This window comes from Panthera leo, chromosome D3, assembly GCF_018350215.1.
Source record: "Panthera leo isolate Ple1 chromosome D3, P.leo_Ple1_pat1.1, whole genome shotgun sequence".
NCBI lineage: Eukaryota > Metazoa > Chordata > Mammalia > Carnivora > Felidae > Panthera > Panthera leo.
This window is the reverse complement of record NC_056690.1, coordinates 7,371,973-7,391,078: the sequence shown is the minus strand read 5'-3', so window position 1 is coordinate 7,391,078 and position 19,106 is coordinate 7,371,973. Positions and strand designations below refer to the sequence as shown.

The window sequence follows — 19,106 nt, the reverse complement described above, 5'->3', positions numbered from 1 at the left end:
AGGCTCGCGGCGCTGGCCGGCGGCGGCGGCGGCGGCGCCCGGAGGCCGCACTGCTGGCGGCCGCGGCGGCGCTGCTCCCCCTGCTCGGTGCAGCTGGCGCCCGGCGCTTGCGCACTGGGCCCCGGGCGCGCGCGGCGGCTCCGGCTTTGTGTGTATGTGTGTGAGTGTGTGTGAGTGTGTGAGAGAGTGTGTGTGTGAGTGTGTGAGTGAGTGAGCGGGCGGGCGCGAGTGTGGCCGCCGCGGAGCGCGAGCAGGACCCGGCGGGCGCGCTCCCCCAGCCTCTCTCTCCCCGCCAGAACCATGTCGGGCAGGTCGGTTCGAGCCGAGACCAGGAGCCGCGCCAAAGATGATATCAAGAGGGTCATGGCGGCTATCGAGAAAGTGCGCAAATGGTAAGCGGAGGCGCCTGCTCGCTCGCCCGCCCGCCCGCCCGGCGCCGCGGCCGCCCCAGACCCCCGGAGCACATACAAAAAGCCGGCGGGCGCCTCGCCGCGGGCCGGCCGCGGGCCCGGGAGTTGGAGCGGCGGGCGGCGCGCGAGCCGGGTCACCTGCGCGAGGCGGGGGCCGCGGCCGCTGCCCAGGTGCGCTCGCGCCTGTCGCCCACCTGGCGCGGTGGCGGCGGCAGCCTGGAGGCGGCGGGGCGCCCCGGGCCGGGCGGTGGAGCGGCGGGCCGGCCCCGCCGCGGCGCTCGGCTCCCGGGAGGGGGGCTCGGGGCCGGCCCCAGAAGCCATTTCGTTTTGTGCAAGTCACATGAAAGCGGCTTCCCGCGCGCCGGGGCCGCGATGCCGGCGGCGGAGGGGAGAGCGCGAGCTCCATTGTGCAGGCACCGAGCGGGGCGCCGCCGTCTCCGTCTCCTCCCCGCGCGCCCCGGGCGGCGCAGCGCCGGCCCCCGCGCCCCAGCCCGCGCCGGGCCTCCCTCCCGCCTCCCTCCCCGGCTGGCTGGCTGGCTGGCTCGCTCCCCGCCTCCCAGGCCCGGCGCCCTCGAGTCTGCGGAGTTTGCAGAGCGCGAGCCGTTTAAATTTAGCGCTTTGGGCTGCCTGGAGCGAGGGCTCTCGGCGAGGAAGAAAGATGGGGGCGAGCGCGAGGAGGAAGCGCCGGGGCGGCCGCGGGCCCGGGGCGCCCGGCACCCCCCGCCCTGCCCGCGCCGCCCGCCCTGCCCGGCCTGCCCGGCCTGCCCGGCCGGCGCCCGCGCCCGGGGGTCGGCGGGCGGATCTTTTTGGCCAGAAACCGGTCCTCGGCCGCGTCTGCCTCTCCCGAAGCGGCGGCTCGTGTTTGTTTTGCCGAGAGAGCCGTTGTTTTTGTTCTCCGCGCGGGGGGAGAGGAGATTCGGTGTTGGCCGTGCGTGTTCTTCGAGCTCACGTTGGAGTCTGTCCGGCGTGGCCTTGCTGTAATTGATGGGGGACCGAACGTGTTCGCCGCCTCATCGGGATCTGGCTCGGAATCGGCCCGCGGGCCAGGCCCCAGGCGCAAGCACATCGCCAGGTTGGGGCAGACTTGTTGAAAACTCCTGGCTCCTTGATTTCAACTTTATTATTTTTTTCCCACGGCTTCACCAGGGTCAGGGAGGGAGAGGAGCAGCCGCGAGGTTCTCGAGTGTCAGCCCCCGCGGGCTCGTCCTGACCCTTTATTTAAAGACTAAAAACTGGGCAGGCCCCCCGGTGGAGTATGTTTACGTTTAGGGGTGTCATTTCTCGAGTAACGCCTCGGTCTCTAAAAACCACCGGGGGCGAGCCTGCAGCCTAGCCGTGTCACAAGTTAGCTGTCCTTTCTGAGTCAAACCCAACAAAAAAAGGCGAGAGGAAAATCAATAAAGTCCACGTGCTCCCGGGCCTCCTATGGAAAGGGCTGCCTGCGGATGGCCGGATGCCCGGCCAAGGGCTGGGTTTGGCTCCAATGGGACAAAGAATTTTCAGAGCCGTGAGAAGGGGAGCCCTTCCAAAGTTGAGATCCAAGTCTTCCACACTGTGGGAGCTCCCGGGGCACGCAGGGTGCCCATTGCCCAACTGGAGCCATTTAAAAATGGCAGAAACAGCTGCAGGCCAAAACACACACAGGAAAACAAGCCCACAATTCCCTCTCCTGTGGGATTCCCAGAGGGAAGGCTGGAGTCCGCCCCCCGCCTTAGTGCCTGTGCACAGAAAGAAGCAGTGTCTGGGCCTGAGTCCCTTCTGTCAAGGCTTGGAGGTGAGACAGGGGCTGGGGGCAAGGCGCCTTTCTCTGTTCCAAAGAGGCGTGGTGGGGCCTTCTGCTCCAGGTTTCCAGCAGGGCAGGGGCTCAGGCACCCTGCCAGCTGCTCCCGCAGGGCCGGGTCTGCCAGCTGCTCCACGGGGAGGGCAGATGGAGCTGTGGGGTTTGCTGCCCCGTGGGCCCTGGAACAGCCAGCCTGGAGGCCGTCCCTGCTGCTGAGCCCACTTGGGGACCTGGCCTGTGTTTGGGGGAAGGGGAGAAGAAGGTGTTTCCCTCCCTGCCCGTGTTTTGGGAAACAGGTCATGATAAAGGATCTCAGGGCTGCGCCTCCAGTTTACTTCCTTGCCGTGACCTTGGGCAAACTGTGGAACTCCTTTAATCACGGCAGCAAGGGGTCCCTTGCTGCTTTCTCTCTCCTAGAACAAGATCTTGTCTCCAAAAGCACTTAGCCCCGCGTACAGGAGCAGTCACTACTGTGCCCTTATTGTAAGGTGGACTCCATAAAATATGTGTTTTGCTCATTTTTTTTTTCCCCTGCCCCTTTTAAGCAAAAAAGACTTCGCCTTATTTCCACGGTTTCCCCAGCCCGGAGAAGCCGAATCTCACCTCCACTGCGCCTTTAGAATAGGTCTTCCAGTCAGTCCTCGAGACGTTGGGTTGTTTATTAACTGCGTGGCCGCCAACCATGCATTTAACTAGTGGCTGGGACATCACGTTGCCAGATTTAGCAAATAAAATTACAGGACACACGGTTAAATTTGAATTTTAGATAAACAATGAAATTAGTTTGAAAAAATAAATTATATATGTGTATAGTTTTTAGTGTAAGTATGTCCCATGCAATATGTGGGACCTACTTATATTAAACTGTTACAGATCTGAAATTCAAATTTAATGCAGCATCCTGTATTTTATCCAGAGAACAGAGGTGTTTGTCATATCATTTAGCCTGGAAGCCTAGGATAGTATTTCTTCTCAGCCCTGGTGACCCCTAAAAATCCCGCCTCTGCCAACCCTTTCCTTCTCTTGTCCCCAGAAAAAGACAGCAGCCAGCCGTGACCACCCTGTTCCTAGCTGCCAGCCTTTTTTCCTCCCCTGTCTGGGGTCCCAGCAAGGCAGGCTGGTAGGCTAGGAGGCAGCCACAAGATGGCCGGAAGAAGAACAAAATGGCAGGCCCCTTTTTGGGAAACCGGGCCAGGGTCAGGAGGCCCAGTGTGGGTGCAGAAGAGCAGGGGAGTGGGGTCGTCGGACAGGAGACAAAAGCTTGAACCACAAAGTAGGCTGAGGCCTCGGACCCCTGGGCCCTTGGTCTGAAGGGTCCCTCAGTGACTTACCGAAGAAGGAGATAGGCCTGTTCCCCGGAGACTTCTCACCGGTCCCTGGGGGAGGAGGAAGTTTGACCGCGTTTAGGGCCTCATCGCATTACCTTAGGGGGTGCCCTCCTGCCCGGTACAGGGCAGGTCGAGCGATCTCGGGCCTAGTTAGGACGACACCATTCTCCTAATGGTATCGAGGACTAGCCCTGGGAAGTGAATACACAGTGCGGGATTCAGTCTCTTTGAGGGAGTCATCAGGGCCCCCGTGGGCAGTGACTCCAAGATGGTCTCCTGGGCTAGCTCTTGGACCTTCACCCAGGAAAACATTAGAAATTGATCTTGGCCTAGAAAATCTGTGATGGGTGCTTGCAATTTATATGGGAGCCCGTGCAGGGGGGCAGGGGCGTGTTTAGAGCTTTGTTGCTACAGCTGGGACCCTATTTGCCCTTTTGTCCAGGAGCCCAAGTCCGGAGAGGAACTGAGAGGTACTTACCTGGCTGGTTAACCAGGGCCCGGCAGGGCACGGGTGCTCAGGGTGTGCCCATGGGCAGTTCTGTGGCAAGGTGGGGGGTGCAGCCCACTGGTGAATCTGGGCCCATGCCTACAGGGGTGGGGGTGAGCGCTGGGGATCTGAAAGAGCCCTTGCCCCTGAGGCACGTGGGCCCCTCGTGGCCAGGTCACCGTGTGTGTGAGAGTAGTCAGGGATCTGGATTTTTGTGTGGAGTCTGACTTTTTTCTTCTTAGAGTTTGGCCAGTGATTCACATTTGTAAGTCCACATGCAGACCAGACAAAACCTACCTGTGGGTGCTCGTTTGCCACCCTAGACATGAAGTAGGAAGCACAGCTTCGTTCTCCCGTGGAGGATCGGGGCAGCGTGTTCTGGGATGATGGGTTTAGGGGACTGATAGGGGCTCCTTCTCTCCGAGCCCGTGTGTTGTTTCCCAGGGCGCTGCCGGCTGGTGGGGATGCCCAGAGCCTGTGGGTCATGTCTGCGAAATCCCTTCTTGTCCTCCCTGCTACGTGCTCAGTGACTGACTCCCTAAGATCGGGCCTGGTGTCCCTGCTTGGCCTGCTGAGCAAAGGGCAGTCCTTCGAGGTCCATTCCTGAGGGGGGGTTCTTAGTGCTTGTCTCTGGGTCCCGTGGCCCCTCAGCGTCCAGTAGAAATGCAACTGAAGAAAGGTTCCTTTCTTTTTTTTTTTTTTTTAGTTTATTTATTTTGAGAGACAGAGAGAGTGGAGGAGGGGCAGAGAGAGAGGGAGAGAGAGAGAATCCCAGGCAGGCAGGCTCGTGCTGTCAGCGCAGAGCCCGATGCCGGGCTCGAACTCACAAACCGTGAGATCACAACCTGAGCCAAAACCGAGAGTCGGACTTTGAAGCGACTGAGCCACCCAGGCACTCCTGAAGAAAAGATTCTCATCTTTGGGGTGAGTTAGGGGACTCAAGCCAAGGGGTCACCAGCTGGGGCAGAGGGAGGCACGAGAACCTGGCTGTTGCCAGCTTGGAAGCTTCAGGGCCCTCAACCGCTCAGGGAAGCACGTGCGACTCTGGACCTTTGTCTTGGCTCGTGTGCAGGCCGCAGGGCCCAGAGCTGGCCCACTTTCTGCCTTGAGATATGGCCTAGGTTTTGCAAGTCAGTTACTTTTGTTCTTGATTTTGTTTTTAAGACAATCAAACCTTGGATTTGCTGACCTAGTGGGGCCCAGGCCGAGGAAGCCAGTTGACAGGGATTGCGGGTAGTGAGTGCCTTTGGCCATTTGCGTGGGATTCTAGCAATTTGTGTTTCTTTATCCGGCTTCTGTCCCCATGTGCTCAGTGGAATGATTTCTTAGTTTTCCACAGGAGACAGAACAGCATAGTAGAGTGGGCTCTAAGGTCAGAGCCTGTGTCCGGTCCGGGTTCTGCCTCAGACTAGCTGTGTGACCATGAAGCAGTTATGTAACCTCTCTGGGCATCTTGTTTCCCATCCATAAAATGGAGTGAGACTGGTTCCCCTCTCGCAGGCTTGTTGGCAGTCTTAGGGGGAGAGGGCTTTATTGTAAATAAAGCACTTGGCAGAAGTAAGCCTTCAGCACACAGTGTCTGTTATGATTGTTGCTTTGTCACCAAGGTTGTTCTTTGGAACGCCCCTGTCCCTTCCGGGTACCTTCTGATTTTTCAGTATGGACGTGGGGAAAGACGGGGGATTATGAGTCGTCCATCCTGCTTCCAGGATGTAGGAGATGGGTGGGTGGTGACTTAGATATGTGTCTTTACTTAATTCTTTCTGGGCTGAAAAGGGCAGGGATGAAAACCAGAGAAGCCAGAGAAGCTTCTCCTAAAGGCAGTTCCACATGGAGGCTTTGAACACCAGCCCCGGGGAGAGAACAATCTCACCTCCTCCTGCCTCAGTTTCTCTATCTGTCAAATGGGGAAGGTGACTGTTCCTGCCATTCAAGGTTATCGGAAGATTAGAGTGTGTAGCTTAGCTCATAGAAAGCACTAGAAATAATCCTAGAAGAAATAAAAGCCTGACTGTGGCTTCTTCCAGCAGGAAGTGTGTAGGACCCAAACAGGCACAGCCTGGGGAATGGAGATGTCTGTGGTTTGGGTTCGCTGGTTTTGAGTGCGCCAGGTGCCCAGAGTGTGGTAAAGGGGTGCCAGGTGGCTGTACTGTGTCCCTCCAGCACGTGAGGGCCACCCACCCAGGGAGGGGAGGCTGGGCAGGTACCTGGTGGCTCCCAGACGGAGGTGCTCACATCACACATAAATCTCCGTTCTGGTGGAATCCTTGTCCCTAAAATTGCCGAGGGCTCCTGGCTGCTGTGCTGCCTGTACCTGGTGTGCATCTGTCCCTCTCATTCCATGGCAGGTTCCTTGAATCAGCTCAGGTCCTTGTGAAGCAGTTGAGAGATCCTTTGTGACCTCCCACTTCTTAGATGGCAGAGGCTGGTGCCAGGAATGCGCACCCTAGAGCCCAAACTGCTCGGTTCAGGAGTCCCAGCTTTCCTTCCAGGAGTTTCCTCTGAGCCTCGGTATCAGGTGCATGGCCATGCCCAGTGTTAGGGGCAGGAAGTGACATGACCTCATGTGTTGACTGCAGGGGTCAGGGGCCAAAGTTTGGAGGCTACGGCAGGCGCCTGGGGAGTGATGGTAGCTTAGGCAGAGTGGTGTGGAGGAGAGGGTGTTAATTATTATCCTTAATGAAAACCAGTCACCCCATGTTCTTCTCATGGCTTGTGATTTTCTCCTTACCCATAAACCTGCTTTTAGTAGCTGCTCTCCACCCTGGACGCGGTCCCCCAGGAGTTCAGGATGTGGCAGGGTGGGTGGGGGCAGTGTGCAGAGGTGGGTATTAGGAGGGGAGACCCAGAAACATGTGCCTGTCTTAGAACCGGGGAGTGGCGTCTCAGAGCATCCTTCTGGCTGCCTGCTGCCCCACAGTATGGGTCGTGCCAACCTGCCGAGGCCCGGGGATCACCCTTGGGCCAAGGGCATGGCCGTGCGGGTTGCCCTTGCTCCACCGTTCCCCCTTGGCTGCTCCAGATGGGGTTTGCCCCAAGAGCCCTGGCTGGTCACTCACACTGTCCGCTCCTGCCTCCCTTCCCCTGACCTGACAGGCATTGCCAGGAGGACAGGGTAAGCCCCGGGTGCCCTTGGTGAAGATATGCGCCCCCACCCAGAAGGAAATGCCCTGTTGGCCTGATGCCCTGTCTGCTGCCCAGGGGTTGGGGTGGCTCAGTTCACTGGCTCCCTGGAGTGGGCCGTGGTGTGGGGCAAAGCTAGAGGACCCCGGGGCCCAATTCCCTTCATCCACAGGAGTCCTCCTAAATGGCAGCCCCTCAGCACCCCAGCGTCAACCAGGCGCATCCTTCAAGGCAGAGGGGAAGCTGTTAACACATGCTGTCTCATGCATGGCAGCATGGCAGTCCTTATGGCAGCCTGGAGAGATTAGTGACCCTCTGTGGTCCAACAGATGGGGAAACTGAGGCTCGAATTGGTGAAGTGACTCGCCTGGGGTCCCCTAGCTACTAGATCTAGAGTGATGTGGAGTGCACTCCCTTAGCCCCAAGTTGACCAGCCCCTTTGTCGCAGCTACTCCAAGGCTGTGCGGCCTGTGTCCCCCACGAGGGGTGAGCAGGGTCCCGCCCCAGAAACCCCCTGGTAATGGGCTCTTCCTCATCTTCTGCAGGGAGAAGAAGTGGGTGACTGTGGGTGACACGTCCCTGCGAATCTACAAGTGGGTCCCTGTGACAGAGCCAAAGGTGGACGATGTGAGTATGCGGGGTTGGCTCCCTGGGGTCGGGCCGTCCATCCGTCCATGCTCTCCCCACCACAGGGAGAAGGCGTTGCCTGCCACTGCCCACCAGTGTGCAACCTGGGGCCAAGGCCACCTGGGAGGTACAAGGACCCAGCTTCGGGCTAGAAAGGATGCTGCACCTGTGTGCTCCTCACTCACGGTCCAGCCCAGAGTTTGGCCGTCACATAGGTGGGGAGTGTCCCCCACAAGTCATCTCTTCTGGACCGAGGGCTCCACAGTTTGCCGGTGGGAACGTGCCTTAGTGCCCTGGGCACCACGGTTTGGAGATGGCATATCCACAGACAAGCAGGCCTTGTCCCATCGTCGTAGCACCGCTGTTTCTGAGCACCTGACCACCTGCCAGGCATTGCCTCGTATTTCTCGTGCCAGTTCTGTGGAGTTGCTGTCTTTATCCCTTTTGTACAAATAAGGACACAGCCTCAGAGAGGTGAAGCCACTTTCCCAGAATCACACAGCAAGCGTCAGAGCTGTGTGACACCAAAGCACATGCTCTCTTTGCTGTCGGAGAGCCTTCTGGTGGTTGGAGCTGCTGGTGAGCCCGAGTGAGAGGGTTTGGTACGTGGGAACACAGCCACTCTTGGGGGGCTTGGGGGGGGGGGGGGGGGCTGGCTCCAACCACTAGAGGGAGCCCCTGCGGCTGTGCCTCATCTCACCCAGGGACTGCTGACAGTGTTGCCACATCACAGACAGTGTTTCAGCTTCATGGCTCCCGGTCCAGTTAGACCCCAGATCAGCTACTCTTATTTCCAGTCAACATCCAGAATGACCCCACCTACAGCCCTTGGCATGGACCGTTCCTCCCGCTTGGAACGCCTTCCCTATTTGCGCACACAGTCTTCTCCTGCAGGAAGATGGCCCACAGTAGGCTGCATGGCCCCCTTTGCTTCTGGGGTGACGTGGTCGTGATTGGTGGGTTCCTAGGGGGCCCTAAAGGCAGAGCTGAGCCTCCCTCCCCCATCTTCAGTGACCTGTTTTGGGTCTTCAGACAGGGCTGAGGCTCCATTCTTGACCCTGTGATCACCTACTCACCTCCGGGTAGGTTGGTGCTGGGCCGAGAACGCCGGTGTTTGTCACCCTTTCTGGTTCTGGCCTGGGCTCATGGAGCCACCAGGGTCGCCTTCCCCAGAGGCCCTGAGACCTAGCCCATTGTGGCCTTTGGTGCTGGCTGTCCTGGAGGAGAGAGCAGGGTGCAGCCAGCTCCTCGAAGGCAGCTCCTGGCTCTGGCCCACGTCTGTGCCTTGCACATCATTAGGTGTTTTATATAAACGCCGGTTGCATTTGAGAAGACATGGTCCCTGCTCTCAAGGAATTTATAATCTCGTTGGGAAAGATAATTATAGAATAGCATGAAACAGACATCAGGGAAGTGCCAAAATGGATAGTGATCAAGGAGAAAGTATAATATATGGGCTGTCGGGAAGGACAGGGCAGCTCCGGGCTGGGCAGAGAGGTTTGGGACAGGCTACCCTCGATTAACCTGTGATGTCAGACAGGTGACCCCAACTTGCTGGGCCCGAGTTCCCTTTTTTGTGCAGTGGGGCAGCAATATCTAGCTCCTGAGGCTTCTGCAACAGTGTAAAAGCAATACATCAAACCGAGAGAACTTAACCCAGCCAGCACGGCTGTGCAGACAGAGCTCGAACAATGCTAATTTGCTATTGTCTCTGAGCCATGATGTACAGTATGTTTCCCCTACCCCCTTTCTCTCCAGGGCGATGGGTCCCACACCTGGCTGAGTATCTGATCCCTTGGGAATCTTGAAGAAATGCAGGATCCTGGGCCCCACCCCAGATAGCTGAATCGGAATCTCTGGTGGTTGTGGCCAGAAACCTGTATGGTGGAGGGTTCGCTTTCTATTTTTTTAAACACCCAATTGCGACATGGTTGCCCCCCCCCTTTTTTTTTTTACTTCAGAACTCTTGAAAGTTGTTTTCTTTTAAGTAGGGAAACCATTTTACAAAGTTCAAGTATTACTTTAAAAATGCTTTTTAAACGAAGACCATTCATATGCCATAAAACTCACTCTTCTAAGATATGCGAGTCAGTGTTACTATATATCCATGTAGCATCGCTGCTGTAAATCCAGAATCTGTTCATTACCCCAAAAACAAAACTCACACCTGTTAGCAGTCACTCCTGTCCCCCCACCCCGCCCAAGGTCCTGGAGTCCACCAATCTACTTTCTATCCATAGGTATGCATGTTCCTCAAATGCTACCTTTCTCAAATACATACATATCTTTTCGTAAATCTGCTTCCCATCCCTGCGCAGGCCCCCCCACACCACGCAGCTCCTTTCCTTGGAGGTGACCAGCGTTTGTTTATCCGTCCAGAGAGAGTGCACGCAAACGCACGTGTGGACACATGTTCGTGTGTCCTTTTCTTTCCGTTACTAGTGGTCTCTTCCCACGTTCTGGAACCTTCCTTGTATACATCTTGAAGGTACTGAGATATTCCAATATGCTGATATTTTTGTAGATCATTCCACGTCAGTACACAAAGAGCTGCCTTATTCTCTGTAAATGTTGCATTACATTACATTGAAAGAATATGCCATAATATAATGAGTCTCTTACCACTGGACACAGGTCATTTCTTTTTTTTTTTTTTTTTTTTTTTTTTATTTATTTTTGGGACAGAGAGAGACAGAGCATGAACGGGGGAGGGGCAGAGAGAGAGGGAGACACAGAATCGGAAACAGGCTCCAGGCTCCGAGCCATCAGCCCAGAGGCTCCGAGCCATCAGCCCAGAGCCTGACGCGGGGCTCGAACTCACAGACCGCGAGATCGTGACCTGGCTGAAGTCGGACGCTTAACCGACTGCGCCACCCAGGCGCCCCAAGGTCATTTCTAACAGGAATCTGTTCCATCTGTAAAGAAAAACAACAACAATAGCAAACACCAAAACAGAACTGCACACAGAAAGCATCCTCTTCTCCCTCCTTCCTCTCTGGGATTTCCCTCCTCACCTGGCCTTCCAATGTGGTTCTGGGAGTCAGCTGACTATTCGAGAAAGGCAGCCCTGGGGCCTGCAGATAGTGAAAGCATGTGACCTGTGTCTTCTCCATCCCTCACCTGGCATCACTGTACCTGCTCTGGGCAGGGTGATTCTGGCCTTTTCCCCAGATGTTCTTCTGGCAAGTGGAGGAAATTCCCATAAGCCAGGGTGTTTGCATGCCTGCCGGTGCTGACCCCACAAACAAGGCAGGTTTTTTTTTTTTATTCCCAGCCTCCCAGTCCAGCCCCAGAATCCTCCCTTCTGCAGGTGAGGCCTCTAATGGGACATGTTCAAATGCAGGCCAAGGAGAGCCCTCCAGAGGCTTGCAGGCTCCAAGATGAACCAGCTGAATAAAATATTCATATCACCCCCCGGGGGGCTTGCTCACGCATGCACACACAATGTGGTGACTTGGTTTCTGCTCCATTTTCTCCTCTAGAAGAACAAGAACAAGAAAAAGGGCAAAGATGAGAAGTGTGGCTCAGAGGTGACCACTCCGGAGAACAGCTCCTCCCCAGGGATGATGGACATGCACGGTGAGCTCTCCTGCCAGGCACTGGGCTGTGGCAGAGCACTGAGGTTTTGTTCTCAACAGCAGGTTTGTTCACATTCCAGGCAAGGTAGGAGGGTTGGGCAGTGCGAGGAGGCCTCTATGTGCCCGGGAGAAGGCTCCGTGGAGGAGAAGAAACTTCTGTTCCCAGCACAGCAAGCCGAGAAACATACAACAAGCCAGAGACCTCCTCACCCAGGGACACAGACCTCACAGGAGATGACCTCTCAGCCCTGTGTGCTCAGACACTTTTTTGGGGGTACTTTTTCCCCTCCTAGGCCTGACATACCATAAAAATGACTGTATTTTCCATTTCCTATTTTGCTTTGGCTGTTGGGAAACTGGAAACTGGATTTTTGACATCATGTTATCACTCTGGGTCCCGGGGACCTGCCTTCCACATGGATATCCTCCTAACTTCCTTTGCTGTCTTATTTCACAAATGACACCCAACCAGTTGTCTGATTGAATCCAGGCTGGAGACCTGCTTTAGCCAGTCTGCACTTGTTTTGACTTTTTTTTTTAAATGTTTGTTTGTTTATTTATTTATTTATTTATTTATTTATTTATTTTTAACGTTTATTTATTTTTGAGACAGAGAGAGACAGAGTGTGAACAGGGGAGGGGCAGAGAGAGAGGGAGACACAGAATCTGAAACAGGCTCCAGGCTCTGAGCTGTCAGCACAGAGCCTGACGCGGGGCTCGAACTCACAGACCGTGAGATCATGACCTGAGCTGAAGTCGGCCGCTTAACCGACTGAGCCACCCAGGCGCCCCTAAATGTTTGTTTATTTTTGAGAGAGAGACAGAGCATGAGCACGGGAGGGGCAGAGAGAGAGAGGGAAACAGAATCTGAAGCAGGCTCCAGGCTCCGAGCTGTCAGCACAGAGCCCGACGCAGGGCTTGAACCGATGGACCGCGAGATCATGACCTGAGCCGAAGTCGGATACCCAACCGACTGAGCCACCCAGGTGCCCCCTGTTTTACCTTTTTAACTGAAAGGAAAGGCACAGATCATAAGTGTATGGCTCCACGATGTGTATACAGACTACATCCATCTGTGTAACCAGCCCAGATCAAGCCCAGAACATCCCTCAGTACCCCCGCTGTCCCTTCTTGATTGTCCCCACCCCTCCAAGGAAAACCACTGCCTGATTTCTGACCTTAGAGATTCAAACATGAAATGTCTGAAAAATTGAGTTTCTGTTATTTATAAGTCAGGAAACCTGCATTTCTGCTATCCCGTGAGAAGCCAGACCCAGAAACCCTAGCAGTGTGCTCCCCCGAGGTGGCAGCAGCTGTTTCTTTGGGAGGCCACCTGCCTGGCTGGCCAGTAGAAGAGCTTGTACCACTTGCCTTTTCCCATCTCTCCCTCTTTTTTTTTTTTTTTAAGTTTTTACTTATTCATTTTGAGAGAGAGAGCGTGTGTGTGTGTGTGTGTGTGTGTGTGTGTGTGTGTGTGCACGTGCGTGTGCACATGCATGCTTGTCTGCATGAGCCGGGGAGGGGCAGAGAGAGGGAGACAGAATCCCAAGCAGGCTCCACACTGTCAGCACAGAACCCAACAAAGGGCCCAAACTCATGAACTGCAAGATCGTGACCTGAGCTGAAACCAAGAGTTGGACGTTTCACCAGACTGAGCCACCCAGGCACCCCTTTCCCACCTCTCGATCCCAATATCAGTGTCTTTGTCTTTTTGACTACCCAAGCCTTTTGTACACCAACGTGGCATTAGATAAATAAGTAAATCAACACGGAATATTGGTTTGATCGAGTTGCTACTCCTCTGGCTCCAGGGCCGTTTTGCTCCAGGGAAAGAATGCCATTGAACTTCCCCATTTTCCCAAACTGACCGACCAGTCTGGAAAACACAGTCACAAGCTCCGAGGGCAGGGAGTCTTGCTTGTTGCTGAACTGGGTTCAGAAAAGCACAGAAGGGTTTTGCTGACGGCTGTGTGTCAAGAAAGCCCCTTACTGGCTATGCAATTACAGTTGAATCCTTTCCTTTTCACAATTAGGTATTTGAGCTGGGACGTAACCTGTCTCCCTGACACTGGTTAGGTCCCCACTCTCTAGGGATTGAGAACGAACACACACACACACACACACACACACACCCTTCAACCTGGTTCACAGGTGAGAGCCTTTTACAGCAGAGGACAAGATCCCACCTGGGTTCCCATCTGAGTCCCTGGGATCTCTTCGTAGCTTGTGAACCTGGGCTAGATCCTGAACACATAACCTTTCAGGTCTGTTTTCAGTCCATCCAATAGGAATGGTAACACCTCCTTCATAAGGTCAATAAGGTCATTGTAAGTATTCTATAAGATAATCCCTTAAAAGCCTTGGCATGTCCGTAGCTGACATTTAAGGACCTGTCACAATGTGCCAAGCATCTTGCTAAGCCTATTTCGTGCCTTACCTCATTTCATCCTGCAAACAAGCCCCATTGTGCCGATAAGGAAACGAAGGCTTGGACAGGTGATGCAGCTCACCCAGGGTTGGGAAGGTCATAAATGCCAGTGCTGGCCTATGAGGTCCTTTGGAGGCAGAATCCAAGTGGATGGACACCAACCTGGGCTTACTCTCCAGAAAAATCCGGACTGTTGAGTAAGCATCCCTGATGGAAGGAGCCTCGCTCACCTTCTTGGCATCCCTTCCATTTTAGTACGTGTGCAGCCAACACCAAGTCCAGCCGCGGGACGTGTATGTGTACAAAGGCAAGGAAGCATGTGCACCTGGACAGGATGATCTGGAAGGTTCCAGGTGGGGGCAGTGGCCACCTGCAGCCACCTGTTTAGTGTCAGAGATCCTACCAGTGTTGAGTGTCAGCGTCGTGCAGTTCCTAGGTGACCAGGCTAGGCTCGGGCAACTAACTAGTTAAACATTTGTGCTTGTTGTCATTCTTACCACGGCTTCATGCTGGGACCCGTGGGTCGGGCCTTTGCCTTCTGTGCCTCTTGAGACACGGGCACACATAGCTTGGCATAGGAGGTTTAGATGTTCTTGAAAGGTAAATCAGGAGAGTGTACTTTTTTTTTTTTAAGCCCCAGAATTCGCAAGAGAATACTTCTCTGTAACAAGGACACTTAGAATCAGATGCGGGGAGCCCGGTGCCCGTCGGTGAAGCGTCTGACTCCTGATCTCAGCTCAGGTCATGATTTCATAGTTCGTGAGTTCGAGCCCCCATGTCGGGCTCTGCACTGACAGCACGGAGCCTGCTTGGAGTTTCTCTCTCCTTCTCTCTCTACCCCTACCCCACTGGTGCTTGCTCTCTTTCTCTCCCTCTCTCAATATAAAGAAATAAAAATGAAATAAATAAAAAATAGATTAAAAGAAAAAAAAAGAGTCAGATGCACTTTACCTGGCTGGGACTGTGTAACTGCTTCGTCAGCAGGTTGAGTTTAGAGCGGGGCAGACCAGCCTCATGAAGGGGCTCTGCCCGTCAGAGCCTCAGTTTCCCCCTCTATAAGTGAAGGAGGTAACAGCTCCTACCTGGCAGGTTGTCGGGAGGATAGGCGACGTGACTTTAGATGTTTTTGCCCAGCGCCTACACGTGGTGGGTGCCCAGGATGTGCCCAAATAACTGTTCCTTTTTCTTTGATGAAAAATTTCATAGCAGAGAAGAGTAGGAGGAATCGTGTGATGAACGTCATTCACCTGCCATCTAGGTTTTCCCTTACATGCTATGTTTGCCTCATCCGTTTCTTTAATGTGTAAGGTTTTGGTTTTTTTTTTTTTTAATATTTATCTATTTTTTTGGGGGCGCCTGGGTGGCGCAGTCGGTTAAGCGTCCCACTTCAGCCAGGTCACGATCTCGCGGTCCGTGAGTTCGAGCCCCGCGTCAGGCTCTGGGCTGATGGCTCGGAGCCTGGAGCCTGTTTCCGATTCTGTGTCTCCCTCTCTCTCTGTCCCTCCCCCGTTCATGCTCTGTCTCTCTCTGTCCCAAAAATAAATAAAAAATAAAAAAAAAATTTATCTATTTTTGAGAGAGAGAGTGTGAACCACATAGGGTCAGAGAGAGAGGGAGACACAGAATCTGAAACAGGCTCCAGGCTCTGAGCTATCAGCACAGGGCCCGACGCGGGGCTCGAACTCATGAACTGTGAGATCATGACCTGAGCCAAAGTCGGACGCTTAACCGACTGAGCCACCCAGGCGCCCCTAACGTGTTAAGTTTTTTTAACTGAAATGTAATCTACATATAAAAATTGCACAGCTCTTGAGTGTTAAGTTCAGGGAATTCTGACAATCGTAGGCAACCTGTACTGAAGCCTTTTAAAATCAGTTTCCCCACCTTGTGTCTGAAGTACATGGCTGAACCCGTCACTAATAAATGGCATTTCTATACACCCGGTGTGCTGTGTTTACTCCTAACAAAAGTAACAGTAGTATCTTCTAAACTCCAGACTATATTCAAATATTCAGATTCCCCAGTTGTTCCAAAATGTCCCTTACAAGCTGGCACGTTCAAAACAGAATCTAATTTTCACGTGTCCTATTTAGTTGTTAAATCTCATAAATTTTTTTTAACGTTTATTCATTTGTTTTTAAAAGTTTTTTTTGATGTTTATTTTTGAGAGAAAGACGGAGCACGAGATGGGGAGGGGCAGAAAGAGAGACACAGAATCCAACGCAGGCACCAGGCTCCAAGCTGTCAGCACAGAGCCCGACCTGGGGCTCCCACTCACCAACCGTGAGATCATGACCTGAGCCAAAGTCCGATGCTTAACTGACTGAGCCACCCAGGCACTCCAGTTGTTAAGCCTCTAAACTTTCTTTCTTTTTTTTTTTTTAAGTGTTTATTTATTGATTTTGAGAGAGAAAAAGCACGAGCAGGGGAGGGGCAGGGAGATAGGGAGAGAGAGAATCCTAAGCAGGCTCCGTGCCGTCAGAGTGGGGCTTCATCTTATGAACTGTGAGATCATGACCTGAGCCCAGGTCAAGAGTCGACTTCACTGAGCCACCCAGGGGCCCCTCTTAAATTTCTTTTCATAATCTTCCTAACTTCTCTCTGTCCTCTCTCTCTCTCTCTCTCTCTCTCCCTCCCCCTCCCTCTCCCCCTCCCTCCCTCTCTCCCTCCCTTTCTCTCTCTGTCTCTTTTTTAATCAATGGTTTTGACTTGAGCCTGGTCTGACTGTCCTGTAGAATAGCCTGCTTTCTGCTAACATGTTCCTCTCCCCCTTTTACTTTGTATCAAGTGGAAGTTGGTCTAGACACTTGATTAGATCAACAGAACATTTTTTTTTTTGGCAGTGTTGCCTCACACACGAACCATGCTTCAGCCTTTGTCTTGCTACAGAGCCAAGTGCACAAGTCTGGCTTCTTCAACCCAGAATGGGGTCTTAAATGTCCCTCAAAGACTTAAAATGTGTGAGGCCGCTGTCTGCAGCTGGCTGCCCCCAAACACGGGCCCCAGCCCGCAGGGGAAGTTCAGGCAGGCTCCTAGAAGCCTTGTCCTCTTAGGACATGTGGGACGGCTCTGGGTGGGTCGTCTCAGAGGTCTTGAGGGCGGGGCAAGTGCCTCCTTCCCTGGGAGAGCGTCCGGTGGGGCTGCAGGCATTGAGACCTGGGGAGGCTGAGCCCCCAACCCACCTTTCCCCAGCAGCCGCGGGATCTCACCCTGTGGTTCTGTTCCCCCCTGTGCAGATGATAACAGCAACCAGAGCTCCATAGCAGATGCCTCCCCCATCAAACAGGAGAACAGCAGTAACTCAAGCCCTGCTCCCGAGCCCACCTCGGCTGTGCCCGGCGAAGGCACTGACACCAAGGCAGATGAGACCCAGGCAGATGGGAAGGAGCTCCCTGGGGCCGAAGGTATGTGCCCTTGGGGCCTGGGATCAGAGGGGCCTGTCTTCAGCCAGCCTTCCTGTAGTTCGCTGATGGTCTCTAGGAGGCCCTGCCACGTGCCCGCCCCTAGAAGGTCACGGCAGAAGTAGAAGCAGGGTAATGCCTAGACTAGCTCATATTCTCGTGGGGCAATTTAAAAATGCGGCAGTCTAGTTTTTAGAAGATAGGAGCTGTGGAAAACTATAAGAAAGGGAAATGGAGAGTCTTGATGAATTATGGGGAGTGTTTCAATTTTAAATAGGGTGACCAGGGAAGGTCTCACTGAGAAGGTGACATTAGAGCAAATTTGGCTAAAATTAGGTAAGGGAGCAAACCATGTGGGTAAGTGGAAGAAAAGAACTCTGGGCAGGAGGGAATGGGCAGTGCAAAGGCCCTGAGGCAAGAGTGTGCTCAGTGGCCGGGGAAGTGCGGATGAGGGGTTTACGAAGTGAGATGAGATGAGAGGAGGCAGGACCTCGAGTAAGGGGGTCTCGTAGGCCACTCAACAGACCTGGCTTCCGTGCCAAGTGAGGCAGGAGCCACTGGGATTGAGCACTGTGGGCTAGAGGGTCACTTTGGTTAACTGTGATCGAGCACAGATGGTAGGGCTACTGCGGTCATCCAGATGGAAGAGGGTGGCAAGAAGCGGTCTTGTCATAGAGGACGTGTATGTACTCGAATCTGTGTATGTCGGTTTATTTTTGTCTATTTTGAGATCTCTCGACTCTTGAAAATTTTCAAACATCGAGAAAAATGAATAGTGTACTCTCCCATGTATGTCAGCTGAATTCGGCAATTCTTAACTGGTTTTGCTTTGTCTATAAATATTTTGGGGGGGAGCCATTTGAAAGTAGTTACAGATCTTACGGCATTCCGTCCCTGAACACTTCACGCATCTCTCAAAAATAAGAATCTTTTCTTCCCTCATCACAGGTACCATCATCGCACCTAAGATAGGTCCATAGGTTTTGATTGTCTGATAACTGAGGTATACTTTGAAGGTCCAAGGCGGGAGTACCTGGGCGGAGCGGGGACCGGAGGGTGACCCCCAGCACCTGGGGGGATGGCCTTGCCAGCATCCATGAAGGGCCAGCTGCGGCTGGAGCCCCCGCACACGGCTGAGCTTTCCTGACAGGGAGGGCGGCCGGCCTGGAGTCCAGGCTTCTCTGTGCTTGGGGAGGGAGTGGGGCTTCTCAGGAGGAAGGCCTCTCGGGGCCATGGAGGCAATTCGAACCCCATTCCCTTTGACACACTTTCCCACACCCACCCTGTGTGAGGCTTGGCGCCACTCACAGCTAAGCCCTGCTTCCTGTCCCACAAGCACTCAGAGGGAAGCAGGGGAGACAGACACCAAAACTGAGACTGAGACCCCCTCCCCCACCCACCCAGAGGTCAGAGACAGACTAGACCCAGCGTGTGGTGTGTGGGTGTGGTCATGGGCCTGGTGGTATTTTTATTTTTAATTTGAATTTGATGTCAAAATTTTATCTCAAACATACTCTATTTTTTTACATTTTTAATGTTTATTTTTGAGAGAAAGAGAGGGAGACAGAGAGCAGGCAAGGAAGGGGCAGAGAATCCAGAGGGAGACACAGAATCCAAAGCAGTCTCCTGGTTTGAACTGTCAGCACAGAGCCCAGTGCAGGGCTTGAACCCATGAACCGCGAGATCATGACCTGAGCCTAAGCCAGTTGCTTAACCAACTGAGCCATGCAGGTGCCTCCATATTCTACTTTTTTTAAATGTCTATTTGTTTTTGAGAGAGAGACACACACACACACATACACAGAGTGCGAGCAGGGGAGGGTCAGAGAGAGAGGGATGCACAGAATCTGAAACAGGCTCCAGGCTCTGAGCTGTCAGCACAGCTGACGTGGGGCTCCAACTCACGAACCATGAGATCATGACCTGAGCCGAAGTCGACACTTA

At 53.8% G+C, this 19,106-nt stretch overlaps 1 protein-coding gene across 5 annotated transcripts in view; it reads left to right on the top strand.

The window, feature by feature from the left end:
• The first annotated feature begins 156 nt into the window (after positions 1–156).
• The window catches only part of BCL7A (BAF chromatin remodeling complex subunit BCL7A), a 28,613-nt gene continuing 9,663 nt past the window's right edge, over positions 157–19,106 (top strand). For 3 of the 5 annotated variants that reach the window (XM_042911512.1, XM_042911510.1, XM_042911509.1), the window contains exons 1-4: positions 157–392; positions 7,674–7,755; positions 11,238–11,334; positions 16,998–17,165. In XM_042911512.1, the coding sequence (XP_042767446.1) occupies positions 301–392; positions 7,674–7,755; positions 11,238–11,334; positions 16,998–17,165 (439 nt within the window). In that variant the 5' untranslated portion in view covers positions 157–300. The remainder of the gene's footprint in view (positions 393–7,673; positions 7,756–11,237; positions 11,335–16,997; positions 17,166–19,106) is intronic. The other 2 variants (XM_042911508.1, XM_042911511.1) reach the window with 2 other exon arrangements.